The following is a 27,868-nucleotide window of genomic DNA, read 5'->3' on the forward strand; positions in this document are numbered from 1 at the left end:
CTTACCGCCAAATTGTTGCTCTAAAGACTGGTTTCACTCTCTATCATTCTAGTAGCAGGGCACAGCATTTCACCGTCTCCAATTGGCCCCTTGCTGTTCCGGTGCCCCTGTGATACAGCCATTTCCCTGCACTCATCTCTGAGATGCACTGGTGCGATCGCGGCTCCAATCGACCGGCTGAAGCAGACACATACTTACAGTTGCCAGCGCCCAATCACCCCGCCCAATTCAAAAAGGAAGAGTGGATTAATTCTAAAGTCATCTGAAGCCATTGGATTAGTGGAAGACAGCTCTGGAACAATGCACCCCAGAAAGGACAAGGGCAGGAGCAACTGGTGTCAGAGAAGAGCTTGTGCGTGCCCCCTGGTGCCCTACTTATGATTAGAACAGAAAGAGGAATGCTCCTTGAATTCTTTGATGGCCATCTCGGATTGGTGCTGCCTCTTCCTCTTTTAGAAACTGATGAGGTATGCACTTATGATTCAATGCTGCTTCTCCCCTGTATCTTTCTACCTGTTTCTAGCCTTGTCGGGTATCCACCTTTGTTCCTGTTCTGACCTCACTCCTATTGGTTTTATTCTCACTGACTCCCGGAATTTGCGCACCCCCTCTTATCCTACCTCTTTGCGCCGCCTTCACTACCCCAGTGGCCACCCTTCTTCTGTTCACCACGCCACGTCTTCACCTCATCTCCTTATCATGGCTTCCAGTCAAATGAAGTCTGGAATCAACTGCTTCAAAGTAATCTAGCCCCCTCATATGTCCAAAGCAGTAGCTAAACGGTTCAAACATACAATCATTGAACAATTTCCAGATTCCCTCTTTGTTGACCAATTCCATAATGGGCGCGGAGGGAAGATTACAAATGACTTCCTTTTCTTCACTAATGACATCCCTTCCTGGTCCTCCAGCTTCTCCAATTCCCTCTACATATCCTCCTCCTCCTCTTTCCCAGATGGGAAGTGGTTAAAAAATTCTCCCGCTTTAATGGCTCTCTCACCATTACACTTTATAACAATGGCACTGTCTTGATCCAAGCTTCTGACTCCTGTCTCCCTCTCTTTGACCACATCTTCCACTCCCTTCGTCCCACCCCTGCGACTACTATCTCTCTAGATTCTTCCTCTTCTTCGTCCTCTCCCTTTCTCCCCCCTTGACCACCACACATTCCTTCAGACCGCTCTCCCGAGAGTCACAGGTTGACCCCCCCTTCTCGTTCCCTCCCCTCTCATTCTGCCACCTTCCCAACTGGACCTCCCTCTTACCTGATCTGCTTTACACCCCACTTCACCCCTACATCCTGCATCTCCCCACTATTCCACTGCCTTCTCTCACCCCCTAACTCTCCTATTCTTTCCCATTTCCCCCCTTTTTAATCCACCTTTCTTACAATCTGAACTACCGATCAACTCGCCTTACCCTCCTCCCTCCCTCCCCTCGGACCCTCACCCTTCTCCGCTCTTCCCCTTTCCTGAACCCCCCCACTCTGCCTGGTGCCTTTACCCCTACATTCACCTTTCATTACCATTGGTAACTGGCCTGCCCCCTCTCTCTTCTCCCCACTCGTGTGGCCTCCCTTTGACCTCCCTCCCTCTTCTCCTTGCTCAACCCCTTCTCCTCTCACCTCACCGTATCCATGCCCTTCCCATTACCCCACTCCCTCCCCCCTCCTCTTCCAGCCATCCATTTATACTTCTCAACTTTCTCCTCCTCGGTATGATCTCTATTCTTCCCTTCTGCTCAACACCAGTAAAAATATCTCATTAACTCCATTCACTTCTTTCTACCACCTTCTTTACCCCCTCAGACCCTTTCATCACATATCTCCCCCAGCCCCCCATAACCCACTGCCCTTCTTTGCATACTTCACTTCCTCCCCCACCTTCGACCCCCGCACCCCAACACTCTCTCCAGTCCCCCACTTCCTCCTGTCCTCCTTCACCTAGTCCACTCTCTCCTGTAACCATTGAGCCACCCTTCACTCTGTGTTCAGCACACCTCTCTCTGGAAACCAAACTTGATTCCCTCATCGCGTCCATTTCCCTGCTTGAAGCGTCCATTTCACTCCTATGTGCTAAGATATCCCCATCCCGAACAACCTCCCGAGGAGTTCCTTGCTCCCGCGCCCAAATCGAGCCAACCACAATCTATCCTCCACAGACATTACCAACCTATTGGCTACCTACAAGACCATCAAGGTCATTTCCCCTACACTCGCCTCTCCTGATAAATCTACTCAATTTGCCATTCAGACCATCTCTTCCGTCAGAACTTACCAGCCTCCCCCTCAAGGGGCACCCTCATTAAAGAATCTAATCCCTATCCCCCTCTTCAGTCCAGACACTAACATCACCGAAACAGTTGCGTCAGAGCTACACTGTATGCTCAATAACTGCAGATCTGCAACCAAACACAAACTGGAAATCTCCGACACCATCCCTCACCACAGCCTCAACATGCTCTTTCTCACTGAGACCTGGTTTAATGACTCCTCTCACACTTCATTTGATCTTTTGTTACCTACTGACTACTGTATTCTCAGAAACGACAGACCAGGCCAGATTGGGGGAGGTTTTGTGATGGAGGGGAATCATGCCTTCTGATTCTTCTTGACCTCTCTGCAGCTTTTGACACTGTTAATCACACCACCCTCGTTAACATTCATCAACAGAGAATGGGCGTGGAAGGCACAGTACTCAAATGGTTTGCCTCTTTCCTCACAGACAGATCCCAAATGAACAAGATTGCAAAAAGTCTCTCATCTTCACTGGTGGTCAAGGCATCCCTCAAGGTTCTATCCTTGCTCCCACTCTGTTCAATCTCTATCTGGAACCATTAGGGAACCTTCTAGGCAAATCTGGAATCCTCTACCATCTCAACGCGGATGACACCCAAATCTACCTCAAGGTGTCTTCCCCTCATGATCTCTCACTACTCAGCTCTACTCTCAACACTATTCACAACTGGATGCTAGTTCACCAACTCATACTCAATCCCTCCAAAACGGAATTCCTCCTCATATCTAGCTCTCTCTCTCCGCCTCCTGTTCAAGCCTGGATGGATCAATCAAATCTACTCAACAGTAAACCCATCATTGTGGACTGCGCTAAATCCTTAGGTGTCATACTTGACAAAAGACTCAACCTAATCTCACACATCAACTCCATGGCCAAGAGCGCACGTTATCAACTGCGACTCTTATGGGGGATTCATCGGTTCTTCCCGGAGAATGACCTAAAAACCTTGGTCAAATCGCTAGTTCTCTCTAGACTTGACTATTGTAATTCTCTTCTGACTGGCCTTCCCAATTCTCACCTATCCCCCCTCAAATCCGTCCTCCATTCAGCAGCTCGCTTCATTTCAGGATCCAAACGAAGTGACCATCTGTCTTCTCTCCGATGGCTTCCCATCGAGGCTAGAGCTATCTACAAAACAGTGTGCATCACCCACAAAGCTTTGCACTCTTCCTCCCCTCACAATCTGGCGAATAAACTCAAACTGTCTGGAGGCTCAAGACCTTCTCGGAATGCAGAAAAGTTCCTTCTTGAACCCCCCTCCTTCAAAAGAGAAAAACTGTTGGCATAATCGTTCTCAGGTAATGCAGTGAGAACCTGGAACTCGCTTCCTCCTTCGCTCCGTGCCATCACCTCCATCCAGATCTTCAAAGCGGACCTCAAATCCCTTTTATTCCAAAGACACTTTCAGAACTAATTCCCTCCTTCTCAGACCCTAGCAGGAAGTTCTTTAGTCTTTGTAAATTTGTCACATATGTTTATATTTGTGCTGTACATCCTGTGCTTGCTGTGTTTGAAATTGTTTTCCTTTTGCCTGCGTTGTTTTGATTCTATGGCCTGCTTTTGTTTGCCAGGAAGTTCTTTAGTCATTGTAAAATTTGTCATATTTATTCTTACTTTTGCCTGTACAGCCTGTTCATGCTATTTTTGTTTGTTCTATTCCTGCAACAGTTCTTACATGTAAGGTAACTGGTTCTATTGTAGAGTGCTCTGACACCTTTGGGTAAAGTCTGCGCTTTATAAAAATGCATTACATAAATAAATGCATTACATAAATAAATAAATAAATAAATAAATAAATAAATAAATAAATAAATAAATAAATAAAGAAGGACCAGTGGCAGCATTAATTATCCTCTCGAAAGGTATTGCTTGCTGTCTCGTTTGATGGTGGGTGGAAGAGGAATTATTACTTACACACTTGTGGTAATTAATCACCCCATTGTTGCCACTCTCCATAACTGCCATTCCATTACCAGGCGCCAACAGTCACTGCACAATTTAGAGAGGTTGGGGCACCCTTGTAGCCTAGGCTTGGAAATCATTGATACTTTTTTTGGGTCGGAATATGGTCCCATGGGTCATAAGTAGTCCTATAATACGTACGACTGTGAAAGATTCATTTCAATTAATTCATAACAATGCATTATTGAATGTAACATCTCAAAATTATGTGTATCTTTTCCTAGCCATTTTTGGCCAGAAAATTGAAAATTCAAGATACTTGCGGAGTGCACAATTTGCATGGTCTACCTGGACTCCTGGGAGGTCTAGCAGGAATTGTTGCAGCATTGCTTGGAGCCAAACCAGGGTGAGAATTTTTTTATTCATATGAGAAAATATGCTTAAATGAGCATTCTGCTAAACTTAATATGTCACAAAGTGAGAATCCATGGGTGTTAGGGATGTTTGAGAATCTCGCCATTGTATTATATTATTTAAGGTGTTGAATTATGAATAGATCGTTTGTCATTTTCTCAGGTATAATTGGGTACAGCAGCTTCAAGTGCATAATTGTAATGACTACATTTTATTACCCTTAAGACATTATGGCCCATATTTACTCAATTTTCACGCAGTGTAATGCAGGAAGGGTTCTTGCTGCACTGCCTTGTGTGAAAGAAAAATAACTGAAATGTAACAAATATGGTGCATTTCTGCTCCCTTTCGTTGGCTCAATTGAAGGAAAGCCTAGTGCTAATGTAAGGGTGCCTGTATTGTGATCAGTGTAATATTTGTACAGAAAGGTATCCCTGCACACACAAAACCTATCCTTCAAGGCACATTTTTCTTTTTATGTGTGCTCCAGAATTCAGAAAGGAGAAGTAGGATGTATTTCTCCCTGTTATGCCAAGGTCAGGTAGGTGTACCATTTTGGTGCAAACCCGGGTTTACTGCCTTTAGTAAGTCTGGCTTTGCACAAAAATACATTGGTTGATGCATGGGAATACTCATGCTCCAGCCATGTAATACAATATGAGGTAACACAAGGCAGTGCGTCACTTTACTGGTGAAAAGTGCCCCAAGGCCACACAAATATTGATGTATGTAGATTGGTAAATGTCAAGTCAAGTCAAATTAATCTGTATTTCGGTGGTGACCATAAAATATAGTATATATAAAGACTTTGTTAAAAAAAACATTTTGTAATTACACATACATTACACATACACTATAACAACTCATTGCATAGATCACAAGGTTTATAAAAACAGTTTAAGAACAAGTTAAAAGGTTTAAATAGGTTGCTATACAATTAAAACGAAGGATTAGGCAAACGGCTATACAAGGCCATCAGATTTGTGGCACAGGGCATTGGTAGACTTGATGTAAGACCAGAGCCTACGCCACACAGCATTCCAAAAATGTGATACCGAAAATACCAATGGGATAGAGGAATCACATTTCAATACTCTATAGGCATCCTTGTAGAGTACACAGCCTAAATTACGGCATGCTTGTACAAGCCAACGTTTCCTGATACATTTGTATGTTGGGTAAAAGAACAGTACATGGATTTCATTTTCAATTGGAGCACCGCAGGCATTCAGATGGAGCATTAAGGGACCATTTTGCAGTCACAGCCCTGAGAGGAAGAGTACCAAATCTAAATTGGACGTAAAGTTTTCTTGCTGCCCATGATTCAATGTAGTCCAAAAATTCCTCGAATTTGCACTCCCCGCTGTTAAATGTGGCAGCCAGTCTGTTTGCCCTGTACAGGTTGACCAAATCAGTACGTGACAAGTTAGAAATAGCTAGTTCTGGATTATGCCAAAGAGCTGGGATACTGAGGATTGCACTCATAGTTTTTATATGAGTGAACCAAGGTATTCTAGCAATGACAGGGAGGCCCAAAAGTTGTTTGACTTCGTTTTTGTAGCATGCCAGCACTGGCGTTATCCACATCCTACGCCAATAAAGTAATGGCCTCAGCGCAACTTCATCTTGTACAGGTCTAATGCCGAAATCCATTCTAAAAGGGATTAAAGGAGTGCTGGCCGGGGGGGCAAGTAGAGATCTAACAAATGAGTTTTCAGCTGTGGTGATATCTTTAATCTTGGAATGGCCCCATAGTTCGGCCCCGTATAAAATTGCACCCCGAGCTTGGGCTCTATAAATTTCCATAATGGGGGCAATGGGTTTTATAGTAGAGGCCTTATGCGTTTTAAGGATACCACCACATAGCTGAGTGAGGCGTAAATTTGCCTTAGCTAATTGAGGACGCCAATCCATATTATCCGTTAGGGTAACCCCTAGATATTCAAAGACGGTTACCCTGTCTAAAATGACACCATTTAAGCGGGTGGTCGGACGGAAAGAATTAGGAGGGTTGCAAATCATATATTTGGTCTTTTATATATTGATTTCCAAACCTCTCATCTGACAGAATTCTGAGATGCTGTCCAGGGCACGTTCAATTCCCATCGGAGACTTTGACAGCAGGAGTGTGTCGTCCGCAAACATTAACACCACCACCTGTTTGTTGTTAAGTTTGGGGGCATCAATGTCTTTGGATCCCCTTAAATGGGTGACCAGTCCATTTATGTAGAGGGAGAACAGCGTGGGTGCCAAACGCACCCCTGCCTAACTCCTCTACTAACGGGAAACCTGGGGGTCAAGTTACCCAATTTGCCACTCCTAACTTGAGCAAAATTGTCTTGATGTAATCTCTGTACGACCCGAGAAGGGAAGGGGGAAACCCCACTTCTGAAAGAGTTTGACGAGGTACCAAATCAAACGCGGCCTTAAGGTCAACAAAAATTAAGTAGATGCTGCCACCCTCTACCCTTACGGTTTTCCAATAAAGTAGTAATAATCGTAAAAGTTGGTCCACCGTGGAAGTTTTTTCCCTGAAGCCAGCCTGATATGGGCTGAGTATGTGTTGGTCTTCAATCCATACCTGTACTCTATCTAAGATGATACGGGAACAAAGTTTTTGGATGACATCTATCAAACTAATTGGGCGGTAATTGACTGGAAGGAGTGGGGAGCCCTTTTTGAAAATTGGGATTATTTCGGCGCCAGCCCATGTCTCAGGAATGGGTGCGCTGTTAATTATAGCGTTAAACAACGCAGACGACACCCAGCTGATCCTCTCCCTCACCAACGACCCCGCCACCGCCAGAGCCAACGTACAAGAAGGGATGAAAGAGGTAGCCGAATGGATGAAGAACAGCCGCCTGAAACTGAACTCGGACAAGACGGAAGTCCTCATCCTGGGATCTTCACCCTCCTCCTGGGAAGACTCCTGGTGGCCCCCCACCCTAGGCAACGCACCCAAACCAACAGACAACGCACGCAACCTGGGCTTCATCCTGGACTCCTCCCTCTCGATGACCAGACAAGTCAACGCCGTCTCCTCGTCGTGCTTCAACATCCTGCGCATGCTACGTAAGATCTTCGGTGGATCCCCACCGAGACCAGGAAGACGGTCACCCAGGCCCTCGTCACCAGCCGTCTGGACTACGGCAACTCCCTCTACGCCGGAACCACCGCCAAACTCCAGAAGAGACTCCAGCGGATCCAGAACGCCTCAGCACGACTCATCCTGGACATCCCCCGCCGCAGCCACATCTCCGGACACCTGAGAGACCTGCACTGGCTCCCGGTCAACAAGAGAATCACCTTCCGTCTCCTCACCCACGCACACAAAGCCCTACACAACCAAGGCCCAGGATATCTCAACAGCCGCCTCAACTTCTACGCTCCCAAACGCCAGCTTCGATCGACCAGCCACGCCCTCGCCGCCGTCCCACGATTCCGAAGAGCCACCACAGGGGGACGGTCCTTCTCCTACCTCGCTGCCAAGACTTGGAACTCCCTCCCGACCCACCTCCGCCTGACCCAGGACCACCTCACCTTCAGGAAGCAACTCAAGACCTGGCTGTTCGAGCAGTAGCGGACCCCCCTCCCCTAGCGCCTTGAGACCCTCTGGGTGAGTAGTGCGCTATATAAATGCTTTGATTGATTGAATGATTGATTGATTGATTGAACAATAACAGAAAGTAAGGGATCCATATTTCGGGTTGATCCTTATAGAGGTCCCCGGGATTTTATCTAAACCTGGGGATTTGCACAGGGGGAGCTTATTTATGGCCAATTCCACCTCAGTAAAAGGTATAGGAGTAATATTCTCCTTCATCATAGGGATCCTGGTTAGGGGAAGTTAGAGGGACATAAAGGTTCTGATAGTGGCCTATCCACTGGTCTGGTGCTATATTAGGGTCATCTGCCACTAAGCCCCATTTAGTATCTGATCTCACTATTGCCCAGAAATCCCTCATATCCTTTTTATTTAAGGCTTCTTTAAAACTTTCCCATTTTTCTGATTCCCAGGATTGTTTTGCCGCTCTTATCGTTGCTTTATAATCAATTATCCTGGATGCCACCAGTATCCTGTCTCCACTTTTTAAAGACTCCAAAAGTGCAGATTTAGCCCCCTTGCATTTAGAGTTAAACCATGTTAAGGCCTTCTGTGTTTTTCTTAAGGTGGGGTACCACAGGATTAAAGAGGTCGGCTAAAGTAATCACCAGGGTCGTATGTACCTGGATGATGGAGATCGTCCTCCTTTCTTGGTTCTCAGCAAAGGAGAGAATGAGGTCTGAGAGAGCTTTACAGATGTCATTGTAAGTAGATCCCATTTTTTCCGGGGATTTACTAATCGTCGGCCATTTTAAGCGTCTCTTGTTATTAGTAAGTAGGAGGGGATTGGAAATTGCTTCATTGTGTTGGTTGCAGGAATTGGATAATGGGAGCCTAAAAAGAAGCGTTAAAGCGTTGTGGTCACTGTCATGACGAGCAGAAACCACAAAGTCTTCTACAGAAGGCCAGGCTCCTGCCTCAACCAAAATGCAGTCGATGCGGGAGGTCTGGCCAGGACGGTTGTAAGTAGGGCACCCAAGTAGGTCTGACTGTGCTGCCATTACAATCTCTTAAGGAATGTACGAGAGTTAGGGAGTTAATTTGGATTACAAGAGGGGTCCATGCCTTGATCGATGGAATTAAGAGATCTGGGATGGACCACTGGTCATCATCCTCTCTAGAGATATTCTCAATAATACCAGGTAATGGTTCAAACTGGCAGTTGAAGTCACCAGCCACAATCACCTAGGGAGTATATAAAATCATCCAAGGCTGCCACTGTGGGCGATTTGCTCCCTAGTCTACTAGGGCGAGAATAGACATTGACAAGGAAGAGAAAGTGAAATCACTAGGAAGCACTAACTATAGACATTGTAAGTCCATTCTGGGGGTGGTAATTTGGGAGACTACGCAGCCCAAGTGGGACGCGATAAAGATGGTTAGACCCCCGAACGGTCTCCCTCTAGAGCCAATAAGGGCTAGGTCGTTGACCGTGTAGAAAACCCGCTTAGTTAACTCTTGTCTTGCCCTTGTCTCTTGGAATAGACAAATATTGTATTGGTTGATAAAATGGTTCCATTCCGGGCAAATTAGTTTGAAATACTGGCCACATTCCATGATAGGATTTTAAGTTTGGTGGTAGGTGGATCTGTCGAGCTACTACTAGTCCGTTGGGTGCTTATTAGAGGGTTGTGAGACTGCATTGGTTTATAGAGATTGTCTGGACCTTTATTAAGGGAAGAGATAGCCATATTTGAACAGGGTGAAGGATGACAGGAAGACGCTGGGGAACCATTGGCAGAACTCTTAGGGGGAGAGCATGGTGATGTGAGAGGCGCCCCAAGATAAGCAGGTCGTGGAGTGTCTAGGTAGGGGTTTATTAGTCCGGTATAGTAGTCATAGGTGATACTTGACTAGAATTAAGAATAGGCGGACCTTGGTCTTCCAGTCAATCTACATCCTCTAGAGGAGCAAAGCGATTACTAAGGGGAATGCGGAGGTCTGATCTTGGTAGTGCCTTGGGGGCAGATGTTGGGGACGTATTGCACCTAGCATTAGCCCTCTTGTAGGGCTAGTTTCACCCAGCCTGTTGCTAGGGGAATAGAAAGACCCAAGATTGAATGCAGTTATAGATGTGGGATTTCCCTGGAGAGGTACCAATTGGGTAAGGAGTCTTTGCATGAGTTGGCGATCTATAAAATTAATAATCACGCAATCGCCATTGATATTTTTTTCTGTAGGACCCACCCAGGCAACTCTACTTACCATCAAAATTTCATTGGCCAGCTCGTATGGAAATTTTTTATACTTAGCCAGCCAAAATAGAACTTTGTTAGGGAGATCTAACTGGGTCTCCCTGGAAGTATTTGTGAGTTCGGGGATACCTGTTAGTATAATTACATAAGGGGAAGCTGCAGGGGGAAAATCGATCGTCGGGAGAGTTCCAGGGAATGGGTCATTACTAAGACTAGGGTGATTCCTTTGGTTAGGTATTCCTACTACAGGAGCTCCTATGGCTCATCAATCCTTAGATGAGCACTATGATTGGTCGGATGGGTATCTGTTTGCTGGTTGAGTTTTCGTATAGCTTGTTGGGAGCGAGCAGTGATTATGTGGGTGGTAGTGGAATTATTGTTCTGCATTGGCACTTTTGGCGATAGTTTGGTCATATTAGAATTAGAACTTTTGTCAACAGTCCCTAGCCCAGCCCCAGGGCATGACAATACTGGACGATTTTGGTCGCTTCCGGTGGTTTGTGAAGTTGGTGTAGGTAGACGGCAGTGTTGTGTTGTAGCAAGATCTGTAATAAATTTAAGATTTGGAGCCACCTCTTCTTTTATAATTGCCCTAAACTGGGTAACTAGGTCAGATAATAATGTATCTATCCAGGGTGGATGGGAGGGGTTGGATGGAGGAGGCAAGGGTGTAGTAGTTAGGGATGGATTATCATTTGGCTGACTGGCGCTTATTGTCTGCTTCCTCTCAGCCTTTCTATATCTGGTCCCACCTTTACTCCCTATGCTTTTTTTCCTCCCAATAGTTTGGCCTATGGCATTAATTCCTCCCCGTGTATCATTAGGATGTTGATTTAGGTTAGACGTACTAACTAGAGAGGAAAGAGTCTCACTAGGAGTTAGAATATCGTCAAGGGCTGGCTCAATGGTGGGGGGGGGGGGTAGTAGGTACCAGTAGTGATAGATCTGGTGTTATAGATAATCGGCGCTCAGTATTCGCTATTTCGGTGTTTACTGTGCCAATTGCTTTTTGGAGCATTAGATCTATGGCCGTAACAGGTTTTGTGACAGAGGAATTAGTTTGAGCTCTAGGGAGCTTGGGTGCACAAGCTCGCTTCCCTTGAGTATGTTTAGGAGGATTTTGCTGGATCATCTTGCACAGGGAGGATTAAATCAATTTAGAGAAAAAAACGAACAATATTAAAAAAGTCCCGGGCTTAGGATGTACAGAAAATAACCGTGGAAAATTAACAGTACCTCAGTCTATTGAATAATGTCCCAGTTACAGATGAAAGAGAGGTGGCCCAGCCCAGCCTCCTCTGGGAGATGACGGGCAAGGATGGGCCCGCCCTTGGCCCCGGGCTTAGCCCGCGCCCGTCCCGCGCTGCGGGAGGTGGAGGCGGATTTTAAGAGGTGCTGGTAGCCTCTTGCTGATGTCAGTAGCTGGCGCCTTCACAGATGATGCTGGGAAATGGAGTCCCCGGTTCGGAACTCGGGCCGTTTCCCTCACGGCGCTTAAAGTGAATAACTGGTCCCCTGGCCCCCACTGGAGCTTTCAAGGACTGCCGTTCCCCTCACGACTGGCAAGGTAAATCATGCAATTGTATGCTGACGGACTCTGGTCTATAGGAGCCTGTTGTACATCGAGTGCATAGGCTCCCATAGACAAAAAAGGTAGGTCGCGGAAAAGGGCGCCCCTGTTGCAGGGACGCCTCTGTGCCCACTGCACCATACATGCATGTGTATACCAGTGACCGATTTGTTAGGCTAGGTGTGAAGGGGGCCTGTTAGTACATCTCCGGCAACCATGACGTCTCGTCAGGAGCGAGTCTATCTAACTGACAGACATGCTCATCGTGCTTGATCGCTCGGAAATCGGTCCCTTTGCGCAAGGCATCACTGACAGGTACGAGTCGTTCGGAGCTTGAGCCTATATATGCATTGTACTTACTCGCTTGTACAGGGGTACGAGTCGTTTGGAAAATGGGGCACCAAGTCGGGCTTGCTCTTGATGGATGCAGTCCATAGCCCTTCCGAGCAAGATCGTAATCGGGCCCTTAGGCGGGACATTCCAAACAACAGATAAAATCTAATGAGTGGATTGTGCATAATTTTGACAACATGCTATCATTCACAATCAAGTTTGTATCTTTGAAAGCAGTATCAAATATTGTCATTCATTACTAAGTTTCTCTGTTTGAAATGTTAATGTACAGCTTTCAAATGTTGATCTTTGGAGCAAAGGTCCTTGTAGAAAAGAGCTCAGCCAGTGTGTAAAATTACTCAACAATTTTCTGAGGTTGTGACTTTCTGTGGAGATCAGACTTGATGGAGAGAGGCCACAATCTTCATGGGAGCTGTGACAGAGCTCCCATAATGATCTACCAACATGAATCAGTTAGGTAATGGTGTTTGTGTGAGGGCCTGCTGAATCATCCGTGGTAGTGTGCTTCAAGCGCATGGCCCTCCTCAAAGGAACTGCATTTGATTTTATGTTACACTCTTCAAACGCCAATGAAGTTAAGAGGTACAACATTTAAATGGTCTAAACCAAGTTAGTGAAAAGGGCAAAAGACATAAAAATGAAGACATTCAGATAAACAGGGCAAAGATGATAAAGGCAACATAAAAAAATCCTTCAGGAAAGCACTGGAAAAAGTCGATGTTATCCTAGGAAAAATATAAAAATGTGAACAAGCAATAATCTGGGGTATTACAAATTGGACAACATGGCCAAGAAATCTGCTGTGTCCAACACATCTGCACCAGTCATATCACCAAACCTACAGAGATTCTCAGTGCTAACATTAATTTATTACCTCAAATTAGTTCCAGAACGCTTTGAAGGGACAATGAGGTGGCATGTTAGCTGTGTCATGGTCCAGTGGCATCACTTATGTGCTTTAGTGCTACAGACTCCTATGTCCATATCACCTTGGTAGGAAGCACATAACAAACATCCACCATGTGATGGGTATTTTTACCATGCATGTTGAGACTATTTAGACAAATTATACTCTGGAAATACCACAGTTTGCTTTGTGATCTTGAAACAAAGTACCACCAGTGAAAATTAAGTTGGAGGAGCTACCTTTGGGAGCCCATCCGAAGCCAACCCTACTAGACCCAGGCCACTGTGAACAAAACCTTCCCAAGTATTCAATATACATCAAGGGATGACAGAGGTGGACAGAATGGAAAAGTACGACTTTAGTCAGCTGTCTCTATACTGCCATCAAAATGACACCCCAAGAGCATTAGGTGTAATTGGCCAGGACCTATGCACCTGTGGCTGACTCCCCAGAGTATGCAGTTGAATATAATTTGGCATTTGGTTTAGCTAAATCCCTACAGCTTTTGACGTACAAAATTTTGGGTGTTACGGGTAGCCGGCGCTCATATAAAATTAAACATTTGAATCTTAATCCTCTAATTAAATTACTGGTGCATCCAAGAGTTTTGGGAGAAAACACCCCACCGCCACTAATTTTCAACCAATGTTGAAGTTACATAAGATACAAGATCTCGGAGCACACAGAAATTAAATGCAATTGCTAATTGTGAGTCCAAAATTCCACTCCAAAGTAACGGTGTTTACAACAGAAATCTTTTTATTCCACAAAATCCACTCCTTGCGCCCCAAAACGTGTTTCGCCTAGGTTCAAGACACCTACGGCTTCGTCAAGGCTGGATATAATACAAAGAACGTATATTTGTAGTGATTTCTTACATGTGGTCATAAAAGCCATCCACCATTATCATGCAGACCGTGTCAGGACTGTAAAAACATAGGTGCATTGTAGCCAAACAAGCTACTATTTGAAGCAAGGCATGTGAGTTACATATTTCATAAACTTTAGTACAACAGTATTTGATATAATACATGGTTACTTTAAGGTGTCAATTGTCATTCTCTAGACCCTTATTTACCTCGATAATCATTATTTTTTATTATTGTACAACCCAAGTGCTCGTGATAAGTAAAGATATGCATCAAGTTTGATGCTAGTACCGGCACAAAGTCAGGATCACCCCTGAAAATCCAAAATAGAAAAAAGCCAGATTTCAAGTTCACTCAATCTAGTAAAGTATGCCTGAAGCCAATTGCTAAATTATTTTAAGGAAGTCGAACATGTTCCTACCTTGTCGATGTTCCCCTCCTGATATGTATATTCCCAATACTAAGAAGGTATTTGAAAATGTCGTGTTGCCCTGGCTGTTCAATCATATATACTGAGGCAGCACGCCTGTAATCATATCGAGAACCTCATTAGTATACCACTGCAATTATATTTATATACTGCACAATGTTTGACTTACACCAACCTTTTTCTGTAGATAGAAAATCTTACCTGGACCAATCCAAAAAGGAGCTTCATAAGGTCGGATAGGTTGATCAAGCAGTCTGATTGTAGACCAAGCTGCCCACTGAGATGTTGCGAGTAGAAGAAATTAATTGCATTTGCCAAGGTTGTGTTTTTTGAGCTAAGAGCTGGAAAGTGCCCCGGTCCTCCAGTGGTCCCTTTGGCATCAAAATGTAAAGTTTTCCACTAGTTGTTGTGGTAGTCCTTCCTTGAACATAAGTCCTAAAATCATTGCCTGTGTCCTGACGTTATATATACATTAACAAGCAAGACACGGTACAAACCTGGCTCAATTACATGATTCTTGACAGTTTCAGACCCCAATTTTTGCTGAATGGCAAATCACTTGGATTTACCCTGGACACCAAATTTACCAAACACACAAAGACAGTCTTGTACCAGCTCTCTCTTCTAAAGAAAGTAAAACAGTTTCTTTCAGAAAGCGGCTTCAGAACTGCTTTTCAACTCCTTGTACTCCTGTGTCTGGATGATGGTAATGCCATACTCAATGGCCCCCCAGCCTTCACACTGGCACACCTGATGGGTATCTTACACACTGCAACTTGTCTCATCCAGGGCCTGAAGAAATATGATGACACCACCGAGTCTAATGGAACTTCATTGACTCATCCTGTCATCTGCACCATCTTCAAAATTAGCTGCATCATTTACAAAGTCATCACACTAGCACCCCACTTATCTTGCAGACAAGCTCACATTCTCTGGTGGTTCTCACCACGCCTGCAGACAGAATCGACCTAGACTGCAGACTAAGTAGTCTAGCAAAGAAAAAGAAAAACAATACAATAGGCCTTTTACATCTATGCACAGAGAATATGGACCCCATATCCATCAAGACTGCCAAAATGGTGCTCCAATTTAGGAAAGAGTTGAAGATTTACCTCTTTAAAGAGCACCACATCACAATGCATTAACTGTGTGTAATTTGCTTCCTCTTCTACTATTCATGTTCTGCTGCCTTTTGGCCATGTTTGTGCAATAGAAATACCATGTACATACATAGATCTATACATATATTAACCTAAATGAAACAGTTACCTTTTCCCTCTCACAAACCTATTAGTGCCGTAAATGTATTCTGCAAATTGTTACACATTCTCCCTGTCATTTGATATATTTTTTTTTTTCCATGACCTTAATATATTATGCTTTCAAATACTACATCAAATTAGTAATTTTATTCCTCCAGCAGGCAGAAGGCCTGTCATCAGCAGCTACTGAGCAAACAATGTTGGGAGGGCTGTGGTCAGAAAGTATGTTTCTCTTACTGTACTAATTAAAAATATTAGGATGTTGGGAGATAAAACAATGCTAAGAATCTCTTTTCAGTTAGCCTGCACTTCCTCCCTTCCTAGCTGGACTCCGTTTTTTGTAGTTTCTACAGTGGTACTAAAATGTCAATAATTCTTCTAATATTTATTAGTGTTTTGGTTTGCCCATGTTGTGGTTTAGGTATTGCCTTTTTCTAATTGCTCTAATCAAGAGATCTTCCTATATCTTTTTCTCATTTTAGTAAATTATTTAACAACTCTCTTTGGCCATGAGCTTTGCTTAAAGAGGTTAAGCATTAACGTCCTTGATCTGAGGGCAAATGTATCATTTAGTCTAAGTTGGCAACATCCTTCTAGCTGCTTCCTTGATTATGCGATTCAGAGCCTAACATTGAATTTTGAAGTACCAAAATGCGTTCTTGCTCCATCAGCTTCAAAAGTGTTTTCCCATTGTAAAATGTCTAAGGTTGTCTTTTTGACTCCGTGATAATACAACACGATTTAGAAAGTTGAAAGTTTAAACTGATGAGGAAAGACTATTAAATTGTGGTGTTATCTTTGGTAATTCTCTTTAGTGCTTCTGCTGGAATTCAAGCTGCTGCTCTGGCAGCTACTATTGGAGTTGCCATCATCGGTGGAGCAATCACAGGTAGGTGACCTGCAACAGTAAAATTGGATTGCTTTTGCCTGATTTGTGCATTCTTGCATACTCTATTTTGTCTAACATTGTGAATCAAAGTGTGAATAAATTTATGAGCTTCAACGTAGTTCAATTGTTTAATCACAGCCAGAATATACCCACTCAATTAAGTGGGACGTATTACAGGGAGAAACTAAAAATAAGTAAATGAATCAATTGCCATTCTACACCATTGTAGATTGTCAGGAGTTAGATTTCGTCTCTATCAAAAAGTAACTGAAGATCTTTCTTTTTTGTTGTGAGCATATGGAGAGCTGATTTAGAATGCCACACAGCTTTTCATTTGTCAAATGATTTCAATACATTTGAAACTCATCAAAACACCAAGTAGAATTCAAAAACTAGAGCAGACATCAACAAAATATTATTTTCCTAGCAAGTCTTCAAAATTAAAAGAGACAAAAACAAGTTACTACTAGGAATATTCATGGCAAATGTTCTCACTCTCTGTATTGTGTCTTACAATTAAATTTAAGAGGAAGTCAAATTAGAGTGTTCTTGGGTTCTCAATAGAGTTAGTCAAGGAATGACTGGTTTGTACTTTTTTCTATTCTTTTTTTATTGTACTGTATGATGTTTCTTGACTTTTCATCAACAATTTGTTTGACTAGGTCAATTTTTACAATGTTTATAAAAGCATGATTATATTTTTGCTAATTAACACTAACATTTTTACAACACAATATGTATATATATATATTGAGAGTAGTAAGTAAACAATTATATATATATATATTTATATATATACTTATATATATACTTTGTACTTAATCATCTCAATTGCATTAATATTTTTACTATATTTTTTATTGAAATCTTATTTATCCATATACCAAAATAATTGCTATTGTTTCCTTAGCAATCACTGATCTTTATTACAATTCCCAATTCATACCTTACAATATTCTTATTGCAATACCTTTACCAGTTGTGATGTCATTTCCCTCAAAAAATTAATGAGTGTCATCATAAGAATGGACAATTATGGTGACCTGGTTTAATCCTCTGATGTTAAGCTACGATTATCCTATGTACCGTAAATTCCATTTTATTTTGCTCTTCCCTTAGGTAATTCAGATGTGTAGGTCAAAGTTGTATTTACTGTAGTGAGAATTAAAATTGCTTAATCTAAAAGGGCTTGCATTAATTTAGCCCTTTTTTGAAATAATATATTGAGAGAATGTAAGATATTCTTGTAGTGCCGTAATACATAAAATCACAAAGTATAGAAAAAATAATTGTTGAAAGTGTAATCTCTGTCAAGTCAACATTTCCCTAAATTACCAAACTGATCAGGAAGTTGATCTGGTTATAGGTCTTTGTAGGGAAAATGAAATTAACTGTAAACATTTATTGTATATTTTGAGGGTATATACTATGTAAAATGGGATCTGACATTTATTGCAATGGGAAGTACCCCTTTGTGGTACTTGATATATACCGACCTAACCATGTAGCTCTCTGTTTTCATGTGGAATGTCTTTAGCATTTGGAAGTTTCTGTTAGAAACAGACCAAATATAGTCTGCTAATGGCGGATGGTTTTAGGTATGCCAGTGACTGAAATATATGTATACTATGCTAACGAGACTGCCAGGTGTAAATTTCACAGACATTTAGTATTCCTCAAATGAAATGTGACTCTCTTCTTTATATGCCTTATAGGCAAACCCTAGTCACATATACTCACCATTATTTCTTAATGATAACAATGTTAATCGATCTCCCCTTATTCCAACTAGGCATGGGCGGAAAATCCGTTTCGCTCGCGGATTTTGCGGATTTTCGGGAAATTCGCAATCCGCGAGATTCGCGAATCTCCCGCAAAATCCGCAAATCCGTGAGCAGCGGATTTTGCTCGCACTGCTCGCACTGTTCGCGTGAGTTCGCGGCTTCCCAGTACAACTTCGCGCCCCGCGAATAAGTGCTAAATTGCAGAAATACGATCTTAGCAAAACTGAAACTACTTACCAGGTTCAAAAGTTCAGGCTCATCATTAGTAGCCATTTCCTGTAGTGCTTCCTGAGGGGCCCCTCCAGAGTTCAGTTGCCAGTTGCAACTATTATGTGACCCTGCTCTGAACCTCAGAATAGTTACACATATGCCACAAAGGTCCTGAATTACAGCTAAGGGAGACAAGCAGGAGCCAGGCTGGAAGTTAAAATCCATTAATCAGCCCCTAATTCATTATTGTCAGTTGGGGCAGGGCAGGTGTTGTAACTAATTTTGCAACAATGAAAGCACTTAGCAAGTGCAAAAGATCACTAATCAAGAAGCACTAAGGAAGCAGGTGCCAGCTAAAAAAATATTCTGTGACACATTAATCAGCCCCAAATTAATTCAGGTCACTTGAGGCAGGGAAGGTGTGCTTTGCTTTGCCGAAAATAATGTACACTGGACAACCAGAGGGTGTGGTGATGAAACAGAGGGTGGCATGGGTGGGCCAGAGGGTGGCATGAGTAGTCAGAGAGTGGCAGTGGCGACAGAGAGTGGCAGTGATGAAGAAGAGTGTCCCAAACAGGCTGGACACGTAGAAACAACAAGTTCGCAAAACTTGCGACCCGACAGGTAAGTTCGCAAATTGCGAAATTGTAAAAACCCTCGCGAACTGGCAGAAACACGGGCGAACACACAAAAAAAAATCCGCAAATTCGCGGGAATTCGCGGATTTTGCGGATTGCGAGTTCGCAAATCCGCAAAATTCGCAAACGCGAGATTCGCAAAATTCGCCCATGCTTAATTCCAACTCATCATTCCCGTACATATTTTTGAATGGTGTGCATCCTGAATATTTAAACAAATGTATTGGTGGGACCGATTGATAAGACAAAATAGTTTGAAATATTTCGACAGTTAAGTCTTGATATCTATTCCTAACCTCACAGATATGTACACACACAGTACACATATCTTCATGGTACATAGATGTAGAGTTAGGAACAGCAAATCTATACTTCCATATGTGCACTTACCTTTTTATATTTTGTTCCTCAATATACTGCCCTAGATATTATTCCATCTTGATATTATTGGTTTCTATGTTCAGCAGTGCAAGCCTTTTGGATCACAATCTATCAAAACTGTAGATTATTAGACCAGCTAAAAAGAAAATAATAATTTCCTTTCACTTTATGTTAATTGGTACTCACCAAATAGTAGGAAAGACCCTTTGAAGCATTTGCAAAATGCTGGTCAATCAGCTTGATGCAGAAAAAAATGATAGTATAGTTTACTATAATATTTTGCCAAGTCCTCAAACTACTATTCTCAAAACAAAGATTTAAAGGGCAAGCTCTTCCCACTTATTAACCCAAATCAGGAAACACTGGGTAGCTGGCAAATTTCAATTTAGCTTCCGACCATGATACAAAGCACGGGATCATGCACCTCAGATTCTCGATGATTTTGACACCAGCCACTTACTTTTATTCAACTTCTAAAAGGATTATGATAGAGCTGATCATTTGATTTTGTTTCTTAAGTTTCCCATTAATAGGCTTCAAGCCACAGGCATTAATAGTTGTCCTCAACTTCACAGTTCCAGTTCTCAATTTATGAAAATCGACTTTTTTAAAGTCACAGACTCATCTTCCTTCTGTACAGGGTTTCTGCAAGTCTCTAATCCATCAAAGACTGAGAGCAAAGGTCATAAACATAGGTTAAGACACTAAGCATATTCATAGCAGCAATCTGCGGACTATGTTTCTACACTACTGCTAAGCCCAAACTCTAATCAGAGTTTTAACATTCTCACCTCTGCCTACCTTGACAGTGTTTCTCACAGACCCATATCTGACAGTGAAGATATTAGTTGATGGTACAAGTACCCCACCCACATGTCCAAGGCTCCTCTGGGTCTGAAGACACTTGAGAGAGCTGAGTGAAGGCAGGGAGCCAGCAGACTACATTTCAGTATGTCACTGCCTTGCTTGGGTCTTAGACCTGAGTGCTTTCCTGGAATTGCTGCTAAAAAACTCGGGAAGTGACATCACATTATTGAAGATTTTTTTTTCTTCATATCTGTAATTGAATAGCGAGAGATACTCGATTTAAAAAAGGTGAACATGAAAATGAGATTCAACACATCTTTTTCTACTCTTGACAAAGAAAGATGCATTTAATACCTTAACCCCTCCCATTAAATGTTAAACCAGCATTTACATTTTTTTTTTGCACAATACATCTATTTTCAGTAAGACATAAAGCCAGAATTTTTTTTTAATTAACCTAGTTCTATGGATATGCTGTGAGAGTTTTTGTGACTCGTATACGCTTTTCTGACAACATATAGGCCAATCATGGCAGAGTAAATTTCCAACTTTCAAAAGCATGTATCTGAATCAGCCTTTGAGAGCAGAACCTCCTGACATATAACAAAAGTTTTAGTTTTTAGCTATGAGTAAAAAAGTTGCCTACACCAATAAAAATATGACTTAAATTTTGACACTTGAAAAATTGTGAAATGTCACTGTCAATGCATTACAAGCATAGATATCAATGTGTGTTCACTTTACTGTTTAACAGGCTTCATTTTAAAGATACCCATCTGGGGACAGCCTCCTGATCAGAATTGTTATGATGATTCCCTCTACTGGGAGGTAAGATATCCGCATTATGTCTCCATTCATGTATTAAACCACTTTTTTCAAATGACTACCCAACCCACATTGGGACTGCTAAGTTCTCCATATGGTTCTAAAAACAGATAACAATAGGGTTTCATGATGTACATGACTGACAATGATAATGATAATAAATACACATTAACTTAATTTAAAGCATCCTCACCTTTTTTGTTTTATTCACATTTGCATAATGTGTGTTAAACAAAAATAACCTGGTGTAGATTTACACCTGTTCTGACACAATTAGGGCTGTTGTCACTTTAGATGTGTAATCTTTTATAAGTGTCGTGCGGGTGTGTATTTAGTGTAAGCATAGCACTCCCAAGCCCAACATTAAATAAATCCATCCCATTTATTAGTAGTTATTCTCATTTTCAGACCATCCCTCCAGGTCCATCCCCCCCACCCAAACACCCCATTTCCACCTCATGTGTGTAGAGATCTCCGCCACTGAGGCTTATTACTATTTCACTAGAACAAAAAATGTGTAATGTAATGAGACTTTTCTTATGCACTGGACATGGCTAGAAAAAGGCATCCTTAAAAAAAGTATTTTCAGTCGGACCTTTTTTCTTTTAACTAATTCATGTCAATGCCTTCAAAACATATTTTGTAATTATTGTATAGATTGGTGAGATTATGTGCATCTTTGGCATTACTTGCTCATGTGCATATCAATGTTGGAAGCAGAGAAGGAAGCTGAAAGCTGGAAGAGTCTTGATATGAGCAATAACTCAGCTCTCACGTCACCCGAATGGAAGTACTCTCAAATGTGATTCAGGTTCCTTCAGAAAAACCTCTGCTCACCCTTAGTTCCTTGGCCTTCACGGTAAGTCAGAGAAATGTGCAGGAGGTACACTATGAATTCCACGGACTTACCTAAAAACTCTGTGGAGATCCTCAACCAGTGGAATTCAGTCTGTCGCGTTCCTCGCACTGATTGTTAGCGTTGGGAGCTTGACCCGCACTGTACAATCAGTGCGAATGGCACAACGCAGTGCGCCAGAGGGCTCTGCAGCTCGATTAGAGTTTCCAGTGGAGCAGCAGGTTTCTCAATGTGAGCGTCCGCTGTCTCGACGGAAGCAGTAGTAGCTTGCAGCAACCACTCGCATTGAGAAATCTCTCCGGGAGGTGGTCTAGCACTTGATTATCTTGCTTGCAATCGCCAGCCAAAAGTTGATAGCCATTAACAAGAAAAAACTCCACCACGCGGTTGTGTGTGGAGTTTTTCCGGCACTCCGGAAGTGGAGCGCAGATTGGGAATAACTCTGCAAACTCCGCCAGAACAGTGAAGTTTACTACCCAAAATTAATACTATGTTTCAAGCCCCCTGTTCTTCAACATTTACGTGTCTCCCTTTATTTGGCTGGCAGAGGGTCTGGGTGCCGAAGTCATCGCGTACACCAACGACACTCAGCTCTTATTCACGTGGAATAAAAATGAGTCTTCCACCTCTTACGTAAAAACATGCAGTTTTCCATTGGCTCACTTTGGCTCAGTTGAAGTGCAATGAGGATAAAACGGAGATTCTCTTCTTCTGTAACTTACCTCCTCTGTTCTGGCCCTCTTTTTTGGCTGGATGAGGCTCCCTTGCCATCACCTATGTGTTGACCCATTAAGACATGATCACATCTCTATGCAAATGCGCTGTATGTGGTCTGCCTACCTATTTATTGAATAAACTCCAGGTTGTCCACAACGCTTCGGCCAGAGTTCTCCTTAATCTCCTTAGGAGGGTCAGCGTTAGGAAGCATCTGCACAGTTTGCGCAAGTTAGCGGTGAAAGAGAGGGTGAAATTTAAGTCCCTGGTTAATGTTCATGCAGCTCTCTATGGGCTGGGAACAAGATTTAGGTTCTATGTCCCCTGCTAGGCAGTTGTGCTCTTCAACAAATCATATGGCATGAGTCCCGAGTTTCTGTTGACAAAGCATAAGTGGCAGCTCCCTTACACGTATGGCTACTGTAGCCTGGAACCAACTCCAAGTACAGTTACATGCTCTTCAGGAACTGGGGTGGTGTGGAGTGCAAAAAAATGATGGATTTAGGCCCAGATCTCAGTACTGGGGTGAATGTATGACATTGTTCTGCATTCTGTCCATCAACTGTGGTTTTTGCATTTGTCACCCAGACTGGGATGGGTATGCTCAGACGTAAGTCCCATCGCTCTCCACACCACTGGATTCAAGCAAGCCGGGCTGAAGATGGCCGGAATGCCAGAAACCTGTCCTCGGAAGCTTGTTTCCGGTCCAGGGAAGGCATGGCTTGGCAGTTCGGGCTGGACTGTTCCCATGAGGCACAGGGCCAGACTGATTTGCATATGGCCATGTCTGGACTGGGGTGGTGTGGAGTGCAAAAAAACGATGGATTTAGGCCCAGATCTCTGTACTGGGGTGAATGTATGACATTGTTCTGCATTCTGTCCATCAACTGTGGTTTTTGCACATGCTCTTCAGGACCTTAAGGTCTTTAGGAAGAGATTGAAGAACTTTCTGTTTAGTTATTTAGTTTAGTTAGTACTTTCCTCTGTCTAACTACTTTGCCGGGCACGCGCAGGGACACTCCTTTTGGAGTAGCTGTGCTCATTACAAATACTGTTAACATAACATAGCATAACATGTAACAAGCAAGCCAAGACAACAAAAGTACACTAGTAAAATTACACTTTTGTTTAATCAGAAGACATACAAAGTGTGGTACAGGCAGCGATATCTTCTTGCCTGGACTAAAGGAATGACTAATAGTTAGGGTTGCCCAGATGCTTACTCAGTAAGCTGCAGAATACTGTAGCGCACTACCTTCTCACACCTAAGAAACATGATTCATTTTCACTCATTTATCCATGGTTCCTGGTCGAGATGCAAGGGAACTTCAAGACTCTGGGGCCATTTAAACTAAGGCAGACTGGTCCCCAGCCCAGCCCAGCCCACCAGGGTGGCAGATGGCTCACAGAGGATCCACCACCGATTTTTAAAGTGTCCACAGCGCAGACGTTTTCATATTAAAAAAAAACGTTTTATTTTTTTTTAATGCAAAAAAAATGGCCCGATGCACAGGCAGTTTTCTCTTTGCACGTTTAGGTATTCAAATTCTTCCAGCCCATGCCTACTATGCCTTGCAAATGCAAAAAGACAAATGATGGACAGAATGCAGAACAATGTCATATATTCACCCCAGTACAGAGAGCTGGGCCTAAATCCATTGTTTTTATACTCAACATGTCTTCCCAGTTTGGACCCAGCCATATGCAAATCAATCTTGACCCTGCATCCAATGGAAACAGTCCAGCCTGAACTGCCAGGCCAGGTCCTCCATGGACTGGAAACAAGCATCCTAGGACCAGGTTCGGGCTTTCACCCCTCATCAGCCAGGATAGCATGACTCCAGTGGGATGGCGAACACAGGACCCACGTCTGGGCATACACGTCTCACTTGGGCGGACAAATACAAAAAGACAAATGATGGACAGAATGCAGAACAATGTCATACATTCACCCCAGTACAGAGATCTGGCTCTAAACTCATTGTTTGTTTGCTCACAATGCCATCCCAGTTTGAACCCAGCAATATGCAAATCAATCTTGACCCCGCCCCCAGTGGGAACAGTCCAGCCTGAATTGCCAGGCCAGGTCTTCCCTGGACTGGTTAAAAGCATCTGAGAACCGTTTTCGGCATACATCAATTGTGTGTCTTTTGCTTTCTCGCCTTAATTATGCCCAGACGTGGGACTCAGGCTCACTGTGCCACTGGGTTCTAGCAATCCTATATGTTTATTGGGGCCTTTTGACGCTGAAATATTTCGAAAAGTTAAACATTTTCTGAAGGCCCAACCAGATGACTGTTTCTTGTGAGGCATGTTTAAGCTCGGACACGTGACTTAAAGTCTTGGTGACCTCAATGCATCTGTAGTAGTTTATGGAAACTGACTGTTACTTAATAGGCCTGTTCATTCCAATCTCTGTGGAAGGTTCAATGATTATAGTGTTCTTCAAGTCATAGCCTAAAAGAACTAAACAGGGATCATATTTAACTGTATTAGCACTGTAAAAACCAGTATTACAATCATGTATTGCTGATTTTTCTTTCAGGTCCCCTTGGACGAGGAGGAGGAACACCAGAACCACTACTCAGAAGATCAAAGCAAAATGAAAGTGGAGGCATAAAAGCTTTATTCAATCTGTAGACTTCAAACCTACTCAGCATTTCGTAATATTTTTGATAAATAGATACCACCATATCAGAGTTAATGACTGACAGCAAAAAGTGAATGCTGTCTATTTTAAACAGAGTTTTACCATGTTATAGGATGTTTCCTAAAATATTATACATTGGTAAGGTATATCTCACTATTGAGGTAAAATGTAGACTTATACAACTATGTTAAGGGGTAGTTATATAGTTTCGCAATTTTTATGTAAATAGTTATTTCATCTTATGATACTTATCTCACTTTGTGTTTGGCTTACAATTCTTGTCAGATGAAGAGTGCTACATCATTGTCAATGAATCATTGACGCTATTAAGATCTGACAAAGGGTATAGATTCACAATTTAAAGTGGCTGTTGAAAGGACATTTAAAAGGTGAATACAAAACGTTTGCCGAGTTCCTAATAGTGGTAGAAAAAATTCTATTTTCTCCTGCAATGTATGTTATAGATTGCAAACCTTTCTCTTTTATAAACTTCTTAAAAACTGGATTGCAGAAGAACATTATTGGACACAATCCCAGTGGCAGATATGCATTTCTTCAAAATGTACTTTTGTAGATTGCTTTTTCTTGTACAGTTTAAATGTTGCAAACCCATGAGCTTGCAGAGTTTAGAGAACAGTTCACAAAGGTTGTGTAGGAACGTCTTTGCAAGTTCACACAGACCTAGTTCCTCAGATTTTTCTAGTTATGGACAGTATTCGTTTTCTACTTTGACGGCTTTATTATGGTCAGGTTAGATTTTAATAAGTACCTATTTTATAAATTTCAAAAACGTTGTAAAAACTTCTTCCACGAACTGAAAGTTTTTCATGAGAATTCTCTCACAAAAAATCTTTTGTGAGTTCCTCTTGCAGATAAATTGGGTAAAGTTGGGAAGTCAGCAAACATTACAAGTGCCTACCGCTTATGAAAGGACCTTGGCCTCGCCCTAAATCTTAAAGTTGCATACAATTTGGATACTTTCCTTTATTTGGCATGAGATAAACCTAGAAAAACATTTTTGTCCTTGAAAAAGTAGACGTGCTTCTCAAGGTATTATGAGGACCAGCAATTACCAGTCTGATGTTTGCCTTTTGCACTGATGAAAGGTTAGAATGATATATCACAGAAGACTTTCGATCTGAGTTGCGAAGTTAGATTAACCTCATTGAAAGGCAGACACTAATAAAGGAACATCTTCCATACTGTTCCCAGTGTTACTAAGTACTAAGCAGATAATACTATTTAAAGGGCAATTGCAATATAATCCTTTGGCACGTGCCACTTCGCATTTTCCATTTGGTTATGGGCCCTCGTGAAAGCACAATTGAGGACCACATAACTCAATTACATTGTATTCTGTGCTACAAATAAGAACTAAGGATAATAATTATTGCATGTTAAGTCTCTTTATTCCCGAATGCATTTATTGCCAAAACATGTTGTGTTTTATGTACCCATTTGGTCATGCATCTTCCACTGTATGAAACAGACTGTTAAACAGAATGCAGCTGTGGACCAAGTAGATTTTGCATGTGTTCTATCAATTTCTGAATGGAAATGGAAAACAAACTGTGGTAACTTTATATTTGGCTAAAACCTGAAAAAATAAATTGTTGCATCCATTCTGGTTGGTTAAAGAACAATTAAATCTTCCTTAATGTTTGCCTAATGCTATATGTCAGGGGTATCTGACGCTTTATGTGTATTATCTTTCCTTTAGCTCTTACATTAGAATGCCCTAATATTTTCAAATCACACAATGAACATACCAAAATTATATTGAGAGTTTTACTTACTTTATTTACCATTGAATTTACATATTAAAGTATACTATTTTCTAAATAAAGACTGATTTTCACATACGCTGTGTATTAATTAATTTTCATACCTTTTAATTTAGAAATGTAGGGGCATATTATCAAGACAGGAGATACAATAATCGTCGCTTTAGCGGCAGAAAACTGCAGCTAAAGCGGCGATAATTGACTTGATAATATGCTCTATGGAATTCCAATCGAAGCTCATGGTAGATGTCCTTCACATTTAACATGGGCTTCGATTGGAAATCCATAGAGCATATTATCAAGCCCCTTATCGCTGCTTTAGCAGCAGGTTTCTGCCGCTAAAGCGGCGATAATTTTATCGCCTGTCTTGATAATATGCCTCCAAAATATTCAAAAAAAGAACTGATTGCTGAAGGCTGGCAAGGCGAAGTTAGAATCAACAGTCTCATAAAAAGAGGGATGTGAAGCATAGGTCTCCACATCCCTCATTTGTCTGGTTGCAAGGGGTGCCCTCTGTTTTTCG

The 27,868-nt window shown here is 42.3% G+C and overlaps 1 protein-coding gene across 1 annotated transcript in view; it reads left to right on the forward strand.

Annotated features, from left to right (window-relative positions):
- The window catches only part of RHAG (Rh associated glycoprotein), a 193,267-nt gene extending 165,844 nt beyond the window's left edge, over nt 1-27,423 (forward strand). Inside the window, exons 7-10 of the mRNA XM_086926205.1 lie at nt 4,484-4,605; nt 16,623-16,696; nt 21,271-21,344; nt 25,457-27,423. Coding sequence (XP_086782331.1) covers nt 4,484-4,605; nt 16,623-16,696; nt 21,271-21,344; nt 25,457-25,531 — 345 coding nt within the window. The 3' untranslated portion in view covers nt 25,532-27,423. The remainder of the gene's footprint in view (nt 1-4,483; nt 4,606-16,622; nt 16,697-21,270; nt 21,345-25,456) is intronic.
- The last annotated feature ends 445 nt before the right edge of the window (nt 27,424-27,868 follow it).

Source organism: Lissotriton vulgaris, chromosome 6 (assembly GCF_964263255.1).
Source record: "Lissotriton vulgaris chromosome 6, aLisVul1.2, whole genome shotgun sequence".
Classification (NCBI taxonomy): domain Eukaryota; kingdom Metazoa; phylum Chordata; class Amphibia; order Caudata; family Salamandridae; genus Lissotriton; species Lissotriton vulgaris.